Consider the following 13,905-nt stretch of genomic DNA (forward strand, 5'->3'; position numbering starts at 1 on the left):
CATTCCAGGAGACTACCTCATGAAGCTGATTGAGAGAATGCCAAGAGTATGTAAAGCTGTCATCTAAGCAAAAGTGGGCTACTTTGAGGAATCTAAAATATAAAACATATTTTGATTTGTTTAACACGGTTTACAACATAATTCCATATGTGTTCTTTCATAGTTTTGATGTCTTCAGTATTAATCTACAATGTAGAAAATAATTAAAATAAAAACAATTGAATGAGAAGGTGTGTCTAAACTTTTGACTGGTACTGTATGTTGGGGACGACTTAACAGCCCATCACTATCATTAATGCTATAAAAGGCATCCTATAGTGTATGCCCACAACTAGTTTAGTTCACAGACAAATACAGTACTACAGCTAACTTAATCCTACATCAGTAAGCTTTCCATTCATCGGTAAAAGAAGTTTATAGGGGCAGGGCTTTGAAAACCCTCAAGTCAGCCTGACCATAGACTCTCCTACTTGGGATCATTACAGGCATCACAGCTCGCACAGAATAGGAGAATCTGGGATGAGCTGGTAAAGTCTTGCTTATTTTAGTAGAATTTGGAGGTAACTGACTTTCACCCAACCCAATATTGGTTATTTACACTATGTGCAAATTTGTACAATGCATTAATTCAAGGGCGTAGGTACCATAGGTACTGGCAGTGCAGCTGCTATGGGGCCCAGAGCTGAGAGGGGCCCACCTTCCCTGTCAAAGTTACATTTGTTATATACATTTTTCGTCATTGGGTGATACGTAGGGTTCCTTTCAAAAAATTTCCTTGGGGCCCCTGGACCTGCTTATTGCAATGTGGTATAAAATTAACTGGATGGCATTTTAATGTTAAATAATATGAATCGGTGCACTGTAATGTGGCACAATATGTCATAATGTGAATTGGGGGTACTGTGCGGCATAATGTGTACTGGCAGCTTTGAAATGTGACATAGAGTGAACTTAAGCACTACTACGATTCATAAAAGAAACTAGGGCACTACTATGGGGCATAACATTAAATAAGGCTCTACTATGGTTCAGAAAATGAACTAGGGCACTATTATAGGGCATAAAATTAACAACTGCTACTGAGAAGTGTCTCTCTAGAAGCATTGGGACGGGCCCCCTTCAAAATGTTGCTATGGGGCCCACAAAGTTCTGGTTACGCCCCTGCATTAATTCCTTCCAACTAAGCACTTTCGGTTATTGGTCTGTCTTGCGCTAAACTACTGTACTAACAAGCAGAGCCACCTTTGGGAGGTCCCAGGTGATGGGGAGGTCCCAGGTGATGGGGAGGGGGGTGGGGCATAGCAGTAGCTACACCCCCTTGCATACATAACTGCGGTGCATACGCATCAGGGGGCATAATTGTGTCATCACTGGAGTTGTGTGGCTACATCTGCCCTCACAGGGTTCTGAGCCCAGGTAAGCCTCCTTTCTCAGTACCCATACAAAATATGCTAATAAGTACCCCAATAAATAGGATACTTGTGCAAAGGTCTTAAAAAAAAAAAATGTGATCCTATGGCACATTTTAGTTACCCCCAAATCACCTTGGCATTCCCTAGCATATAACACAACATATTTGCTAGCAATGTACGCATATAGCTTGTACTCATGACAAGAAGCCCAGAAATAAATTGTGCACTTATTACAGGTTCTAGTGTTTGTTACTAGCACGTACAGAACATTAAGCAGCTGCAAACTGGCCAGCATGCCTGAAGTAACCACAATCTGGAGGGTGGAATTGCTGGACGGTTTAGTCCAGCAGAGAGCTATACTTATGTCTAGCAAGGTCATATTTAAAAAAAATAACCCAAACTTTCTAGGCGCTGTGATTGGGGGATGTGACAGCAGGGACCAGCTATAATTAGTCTGGATCATTGGAGGGTAAACATTATGTATAGTAAAAGACGGCCGACAATCACTCTGAATAAGTGTAATAGAAAATGTCTGCTTTTCTCTTTGTTCAGGTTAATGATTTCCCTTAAAGGAGAATAATACATAGGTGGCATACAAGAGGGACTTTATCATTTAGATAGCGAAAATTGTTGTCCCGGGTAACACTGTGCTGCTGATATAAGCTACGTACACAGTGTCGGACTGGGGCATGTAGGGCATGTAGGGCCAACCGGGGGGATATAGTGGTAGGGTCCGATGTTTAGGGGTGTGGCCAGTCTCTAATGGGGGTGTGCCAAGCTGCCACATTGGTTTGCCTAACCATTTTTTGCCAGTGTTGGTCCCCTAGATAAATACTGTATATACAGTAAATACTGTAGTGCATGCATGATAATGTACTAGATTAGTAACAGCACAGTCTGAAACCTGATCCCTAGAGGAGAGGATGGGCCCACAGGTAGTAGGGCCCACCGGTGGTTTCCCCTGTACCCCTGTGGGCCAGTCCAACCCTGTACGTACACTACACACATATTGGTTTTGTCTTGCTGCAATTAAATATCCTCCCCAATCGTGCCACAAAACACCCCATATACGTCAATCGTCAATGAAAAATGAATACGCAAAAAGTATTAATTTCCCCTGTAGTCTAAAGGCTGACAAACTTTTAAATGAAATTAGCTTCTCTGTAATGTTATGGGGTCTTTTTATTAAAAAGGGATGAAAATGTAGATTTAATATAGCTGCATAAATATAGATTCACCCAAATTACTCTTAGAGCCCACCGGTAGAGTGCAAGGGTCATCGGCGTATGCCAATTTACACATGCGCAGAGTAAAAAACATTGAAGTAACTGCAATCATAATGTATAATCAACATTTCTTATACTTTAAACTTTTTTTATTCTACTATTCATATTAAAAAAAAAAAAAAAAAAAAAAAAAAAAGGAGGAGGAGGAGGATGTGCAGCAGAGTAACTGACCATCTAATACTGTGTCTCTATATTTACATCCACTTTAGGGAGTCAGGCACGAAACAAAATAAATTATCTGGCACTTAAAGAAAAGAAATTGGATAAAAGAAAGAACTTTCTTAGTGCTGCCGCAGGACAGATCTGAGAATAAATATGATCACACACTCCGGCCTCAAAGACGCAGCTTCAGTTGGGATAAAGTACAACAGCCACGGGAGTCAGATGTCAGTCCCTGAGTGAGAGCTCTAATCAGGCACACAGTCCAGCAGATGTGCGTTTATATATAAACTATACGTCAACAGAAGAGAGGTGGGACGCAGGGGGCTACTAACCTCCGCCTTACTCTGAGACTCTTCACAGTTGTTCTTCTCCTTTTCCAAACCAACCAGCTTTATTTTCAGGTTTGACATCTCAGCCATCAGGTCCAGCTTTTGGGTTTCAAGGGACGTCCGACTCGAAAGCTCCTGCGTAAATAAAACAATTAATCTATTTGTTATTCAACAACAGGTGACTCAACTAGTTATCATTAATGGATCTACCATGTACTATGGTTTACCATAAAAGTAAACCAAAAATCGCAGCTCAACATAGGTTGGCTACTAAGGAGGCAAAGTTGTAGTGCATGAGGGGGCAGATGTACCAAGCTTTCTAAAGAGTGGAGAAGCTGCCTATGGCAACCAATAAGCGTCAACCTTTAATTTTTAGAATGTACTTGATAAATGCCAGCTAGTAGCTGATTGGTTACTACATGCAAGTTCTCCACTCTTTAGAAGGCTTGTTACATGCCCCTCCCAGCAGAGCTGCTTGTAGTCTAGCCTGACATTACAGTTCCCCAGTCACTAACTTCAGTGTTGGACTGGGGCCTGTAGGGCCCACCGGTGGAATGCAGGGGTGTGGGCAGTCTGCAGAGGGGGTGTGGCCTGCCACCTCATTGGTTTGACTAACCATTAGAAAATGCAACGTCTGGGCCCCTTCATAAATATATACAGTAAATTCAGCTGCTACATGCATGATAATGTACCAGATTAATAACAGCAATGCATTGTAGAAAATACACCATAGTCCAGTATAAGGTAACATATGTATAATGTATAATTCAAGTGCACAGTCTGGAACCTGATCCTTAGAGAAGGAGGGGGCCCCCAGGCAGTAGGGCCCACCAGTGGTTTCCCCTGTACCCCTGTGGGCCAGTCCAAGCCTGACTAATTTATAAAGGATGTCCTGTAGCTGGGTTTTTTTTAGCCCAATTGCTTTTCACGGGAATATCAATTCACTATGAATATGTGACTTCACGGACGAAAACAGGATGCAGTTTATCAATGTACTACAAATTAGTAATATTACAAAGGCATAATAAGAAAAGATCCTACTAATTTGTAATCAACAATTACTTATATATCATAATGTACTACAGTGCTTTATAGTTGGGATCAAGCACAGTAATATAACAAGACGGTGTTAACTGACAGAGAGGTAAGAGGGCCCTGCTTGCAAGCACACAATCGCTAAAACGCCATACATCTGGCATCGCGTTCCCAATCTATCGGGGGGGGGGGGGGGGGGGGCAGGGATTTTAAGCATGTTAAAAATTTAAAATACCCCCAATCCAGGTCGGGGGGATTGGGATTTTTTTTATACATGTTTAATATTCCTAATCCCCCGACCGTCAGAGGATTGACCCATTGCCCCAATACATCTTTGATGTATGGGGGTCTTTAGCTACAGTACAGGAAGTTAAGTGTCAAAGAAATTATGCATGTAGGCCCAGTCAGACTGCAATGAGATTGGAACAGTGCTTTGTTGGTCTGTGTGACCTACTCACACAGCAATAGTGCTCTGGGGGCTTAGATGGTTATTTGAGTACAGAATGAAAATAAATGAGATATTAAGGGGGTATTTATTAAACAATAATTGTGGGATATCCCTGGGATTTAACATGGTGGGACAGAAGCAGAATTCTGCAATTTCTGTTGTGGTCCATTCCTGACTGCAAAGCAGTCCCCACGTGTTTCTATGGGGCTGTTAATACAATTGAATTCACCAAGCTGATGGGCCCAGATAGCCTTTGGGCCACTGTATCGGGGATAATTTTGGAGAGGAACCCACCAGATCCCTTTTCGTAGTCCCCCACTGACGCATGGACCAGTTGATGTACGCCATAACAGATAGCAGAGTGATAGCTCAAGTTATCACTCTGCTTCCAGCAGGGTGTCTGTTATCGAAGCACTTCTCCTGCCAAAAGCTCGATACTAAACTTCGTGAAAATTAACAAATTTCCACTTCGCGACTTTAGACATAAAACGTATCACATGCGGATTAAAAATGCTGATTTTGATAAATATGCGGCTAAGTCATCTCTGTAGTTGGGTGGTAACAAGTAGAATAGCTTGGGGTGTTAAGGTGGTAGCTGAGGATATTGCTAAGCTTTCCTGAATGGGTGAGATTTCAGTAAATGCTGTTTTAAGGTTGGTATACTAGAGAGAAGCCTTGCTGGATGAGGGAGAGGATACCACAGGGTGGGTGCAGCCCAAAAGAGTCCTGTAATCTGGAACAGGAGCTATCCATGAAACAATGAAATCACTGAGGATTGTTTTAAATGTAATTAATTACCATGAATGACCACACTTCCTTTTATTGCATACGACCAATAGATCATGTCAGAGAAGCCTACGCCTTTCATCTGCCCCCTCTCCCGCTAGAGAGAAAGGAGGAGGCAGATGCAACAAGTGCACTAGTTTCATATAAATGTTTACCTATCGCTACATCTTTACCAAGTTGGAAAATAATTATAGTAGACCATTGATGCGCTTAGCGTACATCAAATATCTCAATAATTATGGTGCAGATTCTGAATCAGACGCAAGGGGAATTGTGGATGGATCTCTAAAATATCTGCAAACTATGCATGCAACATAGAAAGTGATTGCTGACTGCGCATGCCCCATGCCATGCATATGGACAGAGATAGCAAGTGCGGACGGACTGCATATGGCCCATTCTTTGAAATGGGTGTTTCAGGGCAGTACGTGAGCGGCAACCATGCAGACGGGTGGAACTGTTCTGTCTAGTGGCAGTGTCATGGGCGTGTAAGCCAGGTTCTGTAGCGGGCAGCTGGAGATGGGACATTGTTTCAGACTGATCTATTCACCCAGCACGGTACAGATCTAGATACCAACGATGACTTTTGCAGATGGAAAACAAAAAAAAACAGTGGGTGGGCTGCAGGGGCTTATTAGCGCCCAAAGGAGCTTTGGTGCAACAGGTTCCCCCACACGGCATCTTACCATGTAGCGGCAACTGGCTCCCACATCCCGCTGTGGAACAGTCATCCCAGTGATATTTGGAAAGATGGAGCATGCCCACAGGAGAACAAAGGCAGGGTGTGTGTTGCAGGCCCTCTTGAACATAGGCACCCGAGTGCACCATCTCACCCTGCACACATTATAAATATGGTGGGACAGCATTCCCTATATGCAAGCAGGATGCCGCAGACGTATGGGAAAGAGGACGCAGATTCACCTGACTCAGACCAGAATTTGTGGATTACACACTCGTGCTACTTTGTGTTGGGAGAATACAGGAAAAGCAGAAAGTGAAAGATGCTCATGTCTCATGCACTGAGAGCACCCATACACTAGTATTATTACTGGAGTGGAAACATTCTAATAATGCTTTCTCCAGATGTCTGACAGACATGTAAGTATGCTTTGCCAATTACTCTGCGATGTTACCAAAGGAATTCTGCCCCCTGATTATGTGTAATAATAGGTAATTCAATGCAAGTTCTTGTTCCTAATCCCAGAGTTTTGTACCTGGATTTCTAAGTGGTGATGAGAACATGAGAGCCGGACAGCATGGTACAGACTTGCCTGGTTAGAACAACTCCTGGCAAACTCATTATGCGGCTCCGGAGCCAACCTGATTCAGTTACTTGCATTCTTATTTCTTGCTGTGTATTGTATGTTCTCAACTTTGTGAATAGAAAAGTTTATCTGCCTTAATGACATTTTTGTTCCTGTAATCCAGTGCTTCTCAGCTCCAGTCCTCAAATTCCCCAGCAGATCATGTTTTCTGGATTTCTGTCTGTGGAAACATGTGGGATTATCACGGACCTAGCAAAATAAATCACCTCTCCTGTGCATGGTTAAATAAATCCAGAAATCATGACCCGTTGGGGGTACTTGAAAAACACTGGTGTAAGATATCTGCGTGTGTATGCACTGAAGGCAGATATTTTGTTGTTCTGGTTCACTAGGAGCTGGTGACATCACAGCACCTCATGAGGTCATTAGCTCCTAGAAGATAGACAGGCTGCATTATTATAATACAGTCAGCGAAAAGGACAACATACAAATAGACAGGATCTGCCAATAGGCTGCCAGATAAGACTGTCCAATAATATGTTATTGTGGCTACAGTGGGTGACATGTCCTATATTATATCAAATTTAACACAGCGCTATACAGAGAGTACTTCACTTAATATCCAATATCGAATTGAATCCACATTGGATTGTGTGGGGGAACTGGAGTACCCGGAGGAAACCCACACAAACAGGGAGCAAATACAAACTCCACATAGCTAGGGCCTTGGTGGGAATCGAACCCAAAAGCTCAGTGCTGCGATGCAGCAGTGCTAACCACTACACCAAAACTGTCCAGTTGAACCAATCAACCAGTGACTCTCAGCCCTTCCCAGACACATTTCTCCTCCTGAGGTCACAGGCCTGCAACCTGTATTATCATCACTCATCTTATCTGTAAGGAGAGGAGAAGGTGGCTCCCAGTGGTAATGAAATCTATTTTCAAGAGAGGAGACTTTGATCATTTTTCCACACCGTTCACCCATCCTGAGCGGAACAGGAGAGACTGAGGCTGCCATGCAGCTACTGGAGTGCTGGGCAAACCCCCAGAGTGACGAGAAACAGGGGTGTGACTAGTCACCACACCCCCAAAACATCCTCAACCAGGAAGCGTTGCCTAACATACATGAGGCCGGGCCCTCTTTTGCGCACGCAAGGAGTATGATATCTCACTTGCAAGTCTAAGGGGGGGATTCAGTTAGTCATAGTGATTTACCTTGGATAATTGATCTCCCTGGGGCTATCCAATTAGCACTGAAGGCAGCACGCAGGTTGCATTTAACCAGGATTTTTTCCTGGGTCTGAACATACCCGAAAAGAGATTCCCGATAAAACGACGGTTATCGGGTGCCACATTCGCGTTAACTCATGGGTCCAGGAACTTACCCCGGATTCTATGTGCATTTTCCCAAAGACAGTTAATTTAATGGGCGAGAGAAAATAAGGGCTTTAACTGAATAACCCCGGGAGTGAAAGCACAAGGCTACAACCCTTCTTCACAGCTGGTAAATTAACGGGGCTAATTGAAGCCCCCCCCTAAAGCTCCACAGCAGTGACCCCCACCCGAAAGCATTGTAAAGTATCAGGCTTACATTTACTGCCCCTTTCATGGTAATGTAGCTTTAAGTAGAGACTGAATAGATGATGTTGACATTAATTCAGTAGATAGACTAGAGAAAATGAGGATATGAGATCATAACTTGTATTTGTCAGAATATTAGGAACATGATACACTCTACAATTAAAAATGTATTTAAAACTAAATGAACAAATCTTTAAAACCGTGCAGCTGTCAGACCTACTATTACAGCCATTTAGCAATTATCCTGGGGTGGAACAGTCACCAACTCCCTTGGTTTAGGCTGTATAATCCCCTGGGAAGTAACGTTGTCAGTCACTGCCATACTCGCTGGGGTTCAGGCCAATGTACTGGTGCGGGGGGATGATTGGCAGTTGTCTCCCAGCATGACTTTACTGCAAGTGAGGGTTTAAACTACACTAGTATCTGTCACTGACAAATCCACCAGCACAAGTCATACTATGTCCCACCGCCCACTCCTGACTGTGCCTGGTGGAAAGTGTCTCGGCATCAAAGTAATTGCCCTGGAATACCTTATGGGAAGAAAATGTTTAGAAAGAGAGGAGGCGGATTCTGGCAACAATCCTCAGTGACATAGGAGCAGATGTACTAAGCCTTGGAGAATGATAAAGTTAGGAGAGATAAAGTATCAATCAGCTCCTGTCATTTTTCAGTTACAGGGCAGGATGTACTAAAGGAAAAATGCGGTAAAACCCCTGTTTGAGGTTTTACCACATTTTCAAATGTACTAAGACCCGGCCGCCAGGTTTTCGCTGCCCAGGGTATCGCCATCTTTGGATGGCAATACCCTATAAAAGCCTATGGGCTTCTTATCGCCGGCCGCCGCAACCCGCCGCAGATGCCTCCCCCATCCCCCGGCATACCTTCCTCCAAGCAGCCTGGACCTGGAAGGTAATCTCCTCCTCCCCATAGCAACGCAGCCGGAGGGCCTTCCGGCTGCAGGGGTGAGGAGGAGGCACCGGGGACAGCCTGCTGCCTTGTTACCGGCAGCTGAGGAGAAGGAGAGCCCATGGAGGTGATGGAGACCCCCCTGCAGATCACCTTACAGGTATCGCGGGGGGGCCCCGTCACCGCATTGCAATGTTGATCGCATATGTTAGTACATATGCAATCAACATCGCAGCGATGTATGTTAATACATCCCGTCCACAGTCTGTAACATGACTGTTAGGAGCGGATTGGCTGGTACTTTATCACTCTCCAAGACAAAGGGGTCTAGTTACAGGTTATAGTTAAAAACCTGGTGACGGTGTGAGGGGACGCCAGGCTGGGGGAATGAGGGAGGTCTCTCACCTCCATCTTCCCCGGACGGGCAGCGGCGGGACGCAACGGGAAATGGCGTCGCGGCGGGTTTCCGGCACAGAGGGGCTTGCATCCGCTGGGATTCAAGCCCCTCCAATCGCATCGCGGCTGTTTGAATTTGGCACCGGGCAGGAGCCAATCGGGGCTCGCGCCCGGTCAGCCAATGGGAACGGGACGCGACGAGCCAACCAGGGCTCATCGCGTCATAGCGCCGCCCCCTCCCAGCGTCATATAACAGACGCTGCGGAGCGGAAGCAGTCAGTCGGCGCCGGACACGGAGCGGTGAAGAGCTCCAGAAGAAGGAAGAAGCGGCGGCGAAGAAGTGGCGGCCAGAAGGAAGAAGAAGCAGCGGCAGCCGGAGAAGAGGAGGAGCCTGGGATCCGACGCGGAGGTCCGGCGGAGAGCGCTGCAGTGTGTGGGTAGCAAAAGAGCTAACGAAGCTCCCCACTGCAGCCTCTCCCAACGTTCTGGTAAGCGGCTTCAGGCCGAGAGTGTTACCCCTAGACCACCAGGGTGTCAGGCATTAGGCCTGTGGGCACGGACGGGCAATAGGCCCGAGCGACAGATAGGAAAAAGGGGCCTGCAAGCATCGAGCAACCTTGGCGTTAGGCCAGGGTTGCCAAGGTACCCGGGGGAGGCAGGCGCTAGGCCTGAGGCTGCAATCAGGCACTAGGCCTGCGCCGCAGTAAGTAGGATAAAGGGCTATCTCTGGAATAAGTGGTCTTGGCGTTAGGCCAAGACCGCCCACCACTGGATAGGCAGGCACTAGGCCTGAGGGTGAATATCGGTAGTAGGCCGTGGGAAAGCTAGGATTAAAATCGTGATCTCTGCTGTGGAGAGCCCTGCTCCAGGGAGGTCGCACTGGGGGAGGAGTCAGTGGTACGGACTGATCCCCTCTCTTTAGTTGGGTACCCCGGCGGGTGGGCTGTGCGGCAGCTCGCTTGGGGCCCTTGGTAGGTCGGGTACGGAGGGTCGGCTGACCCTCGTATCCTGGATGGCCCTTTGGGGTTCGGAGGGGCTGTGGAGGGACTGCCCGGTTTCACACGGTCTGTCCCCGGACGCCAGAGTGGGCTGCGGTCCTCGAAGGGAGTTAGGTTGTATCAGTGCTTTTCCTCCGGGCGCGAAGCCACCATCAGACCGGACCTGAAAGGTAACTTCCATTCTGTTATATTGTCATACTGTTATATTGTATCTGCTTGCACTGTTTGCTGGAGCTAGATGAAGTAGCCAACCAAGTTGCACTGTTTGTAGTTCATAGTAAATAGGCTCAGTTCCGTTGTTTGCCATTTATTATTTCGTAGGGAGGCTGCTGTCACTCTCTTTCCAGGAGCAGGGACTCGCGGCAAGCAAGCTGACAAGAGTACCAGTGTGAGTATACTCTGTGGGTGTGTGTCTTTGTCCACATTGAGCGCCGGTCGCGAGACCCTGCTAGGCCTAGCAGGCTCGCTCTCACCTAGGTGCGCAAGTGCCGAGTAGGTGACATTTTGGGTGGCTGAGGCCCGTGGGCCAATGATGACATTCACCTAACCGGTGAACGTCGCGGCCGCCCCGGTGTGCCGCTCTTTCCCCGTTGTGGAAGGGGTGAGCACACGGTGATAGTGTCTCTTTTTCCTTTAGCCGTCGGTTCCCGTCGGTTCTCCAGGTCGAGTTTACGGGTAGAGGCCCCGAGGGAGAATTTCGCCCGGGCAACCAGCATCTGGAAACAAGGAAAAGCATCTTGAGGTAAGGAACAGTACACCTGCACGGCCGCAGGCATTACACTGTATCGGGCACCCTTACAACGGGACAGATGTCAGAATGCCAACACCGTAATCACGAACATACGTATGCAGGAAGGGTTAGGCTGCGGGGTAGGGAGGGTTAGGATTAGGGTTACTTTGCCCCGGCGCCCCTGTCGGTATCATGATCAGCAGCATCCTGACTGCCAGTATCCCATATCCAACCACTATTTACAAAGACTTGGAGAGAGATAAAGTACCAACCATCTCCTGTCATTGTTCAAACACAGCCAGTAACCTAACAAGATATGATTGGCTAGTACTTTATCATTTTCCACGACTTAGTACGTTTCACGCATAGGGGGCTATTTATCAAAGCATGGATTGTGGGGGGGGAAATGGAGAAAATAAATAAATAAACTCCTGTCATTTTTGAATCACAGCCTGTAACATTAGTTAGAAGCTGATTGGTTAGTGCACAGGTTCTCAAACTCGGTCCTCAGGACCCCACACAGTGCGTGTTTTCCATGTCGCCTCACAGAATCGCGAGTGACATAATTAGCTCCACCTGTGAACCTTTTAAAGTGTGTCAGTGAGTAATTAATACACCTGTGCACCTGCTGGGTTACCTGCAAAACACGCACTGTGTGGGGTCCTGAGGACCGAGTTTGAGAACCTGTGGGTTAGTGCTTTAAATCTCAACTTTGTCTCTCTCCATTCTTTGATAAGCAACCCCCATCATAAAATGCACATACTCACTGCATTTTTACTTTATTTTTTGTATGCACACAGGTATTATTACCAGTAATTTATATAGCGCACACATATTCCGCAGCGCTTTACAGAGAATAATTGCCCATTCACATCAGTCCCTGCCCCAGTGGAGCTTACAATCTACTGCAGGCATTCCCAACCACGGTCCTCAATGCACACCAACAGTGCAGGTTTTAGTGATATCCAGGTTTCAGCACAGGTGACTTAATTAGTAGCTCAGTTATTTTGATTTAACCATCTGTGCTGCAGCCTGGATATCACTAGAACCTGCACTGTTGGTGTGCCTTGAGGACCGTGGTTGGGAATGCCTGATCTACAGTATATTCCCTACCACATGTACATGCACACACATTCACATTAGGGTTCATTTTTGTTGGGAGCCAATTAACCTACCAGTATATTTTTGGATTGTGGGAGGAAACCGGAGTACCTGGCGGAAACCCACGCAAGTACGGGAGAACATACAAACTCTACACAGTTAGGGCCATGATGGGAATTGAACCCATGACTTCAGTACTGTGAGGCAGTAATGCTAACCATTACACCATCCGTACTGGTATGTGTGTAATCAGGCTTACCATACTATCCCTTTAAACCGGGACACTAAAGAATTACACAGGTGCTGTAGCTGGCTGACCTCAAGCCTGAATTTCACCTGGTTTTAAATCAGCGTATATATATATATATATATATATATATATATATATATATATATATATATATATATATATATATATATACATATACACACACACACACAAATAATATACACGCACACATATATAAGCACACACATTTTAAAGCCTATGAAATGACAAAAGCTTAACTCTCTCCATGTTTTTGATAAATATACCCCCAAATCTCCAATGGGCATCTAGTGCTAGAAGAAATACAATACATGCATGGCTTCAGGTGTATATACACACAATGGCTCAAAACAACAAAAAATGCAAACACGTTACCAATAAGTAAAAAATATTCAGTGTCATAGTACACATTACATTTTCAAAGGATTCCATCTCTCTAAACTTCAGCTTACATTAAGAATAACTTTTTCATCTGGTTTCTTATAATTAATACACTCAAAATAAATAGGAACAAACAGCAATACAACAAACACACACACACAAAAGCAAAACTCACTTCAGTGATATTTATCCGTCTCCTTAAAGGGTTCTCCCCATTAGTGTTCCCAAGACCCCTAAGCTCTGCAGATCCACCTGTCGCAGGTAGGTGCTCTCAGCAGCTCAGGCATGACCACCAGAAATGCTTGGGTGGAATGAAAACACTTTGTATAAAATCCTCCAGACAGAGAGAGCGACTTCCACGTGGAGCTTCAAAAACTTTTTCTTTTTTTTATAGAAACTCTGCACTCTAGGCTGCCAAGAATATGGAAACCCCGAGCCATACGCTGCAGTCAGGAGATAATTAAAAGCTACTCTCTCCTACAAACTAATCTTAGGTTTGCTTATTCATCCTCAGTCCTGACCATAACAGCACACAGAGGGAATTACTTGCAGCGCACAGCTCTGCAAATGAAAACCAAATGTGCGTTGCAGACAAAATCCAGCACAAAGTGCAGGAACAATGGGAATATTGCCCCCACATGGAACCCTTTGTAGCCTGCCAAGGGGAACACACCAATGCTCTAACTGACTGATGAGCTGCAGGACTGGTATTTTTAGTTTGCAGAGGCTTTAGCAGAGCCAATGTGCTGTCATCAGCATTAAAGTGTCTGGAGCATTTTGGCTTTTTGCACACAGGTGGAACAAAGAACAATCCTAATGGG

At 45.6% G+C, this 13,905-nt stretch overlaps 1 protein-coding gene across 14 annotated transcripts in view; it reads right to left on the reverse strand.

Annotated features, from left to right (window-relative positions):
- PPFIBP2 (PPFIA binding protein 2) overlaps window positions 1-13,905 on the reverse strand; it is a 302,451-nt gene that overhangs the window by 90,848 nt on the left and 197,698 nt on the right. For 13 of the 14 annotated variants that reach the window (XM_063944500.1, XM_063944499.1, XM_063944498.1 and 10 more), the window contains one exon: window positions 3,193-3,324. In XM_063944500.1, coding sequence (XP_063800570.1) covers window positions 3,193-3,324 — 132 coding nt within the window. Of the gene's footprint in view, window positions 1-3,192; window positions 3,325-13,259; window positions 13,901-13,905 lie in introns of those variants that run through there. The other variant, XM_063944507.1, reaches the window with a different exon arrangement.

Source organism: Pseudophryne corroboree, chromosome 11, assembly GCF_028390025.1.
Source record: "Pseudophryne corroboree isolate aPseCor3 chromosome 11, aPseCor3.hap2, whole genome shotgun sequence".
In the NCBI taxonomy this organism is placed as follows: domain Eukaryota; kingdom Metazoa; phylum Chordata; class Amphibia; order Anura; family Myobatrachidae; genus Pseudophryne; species Pseudophryne corroboree.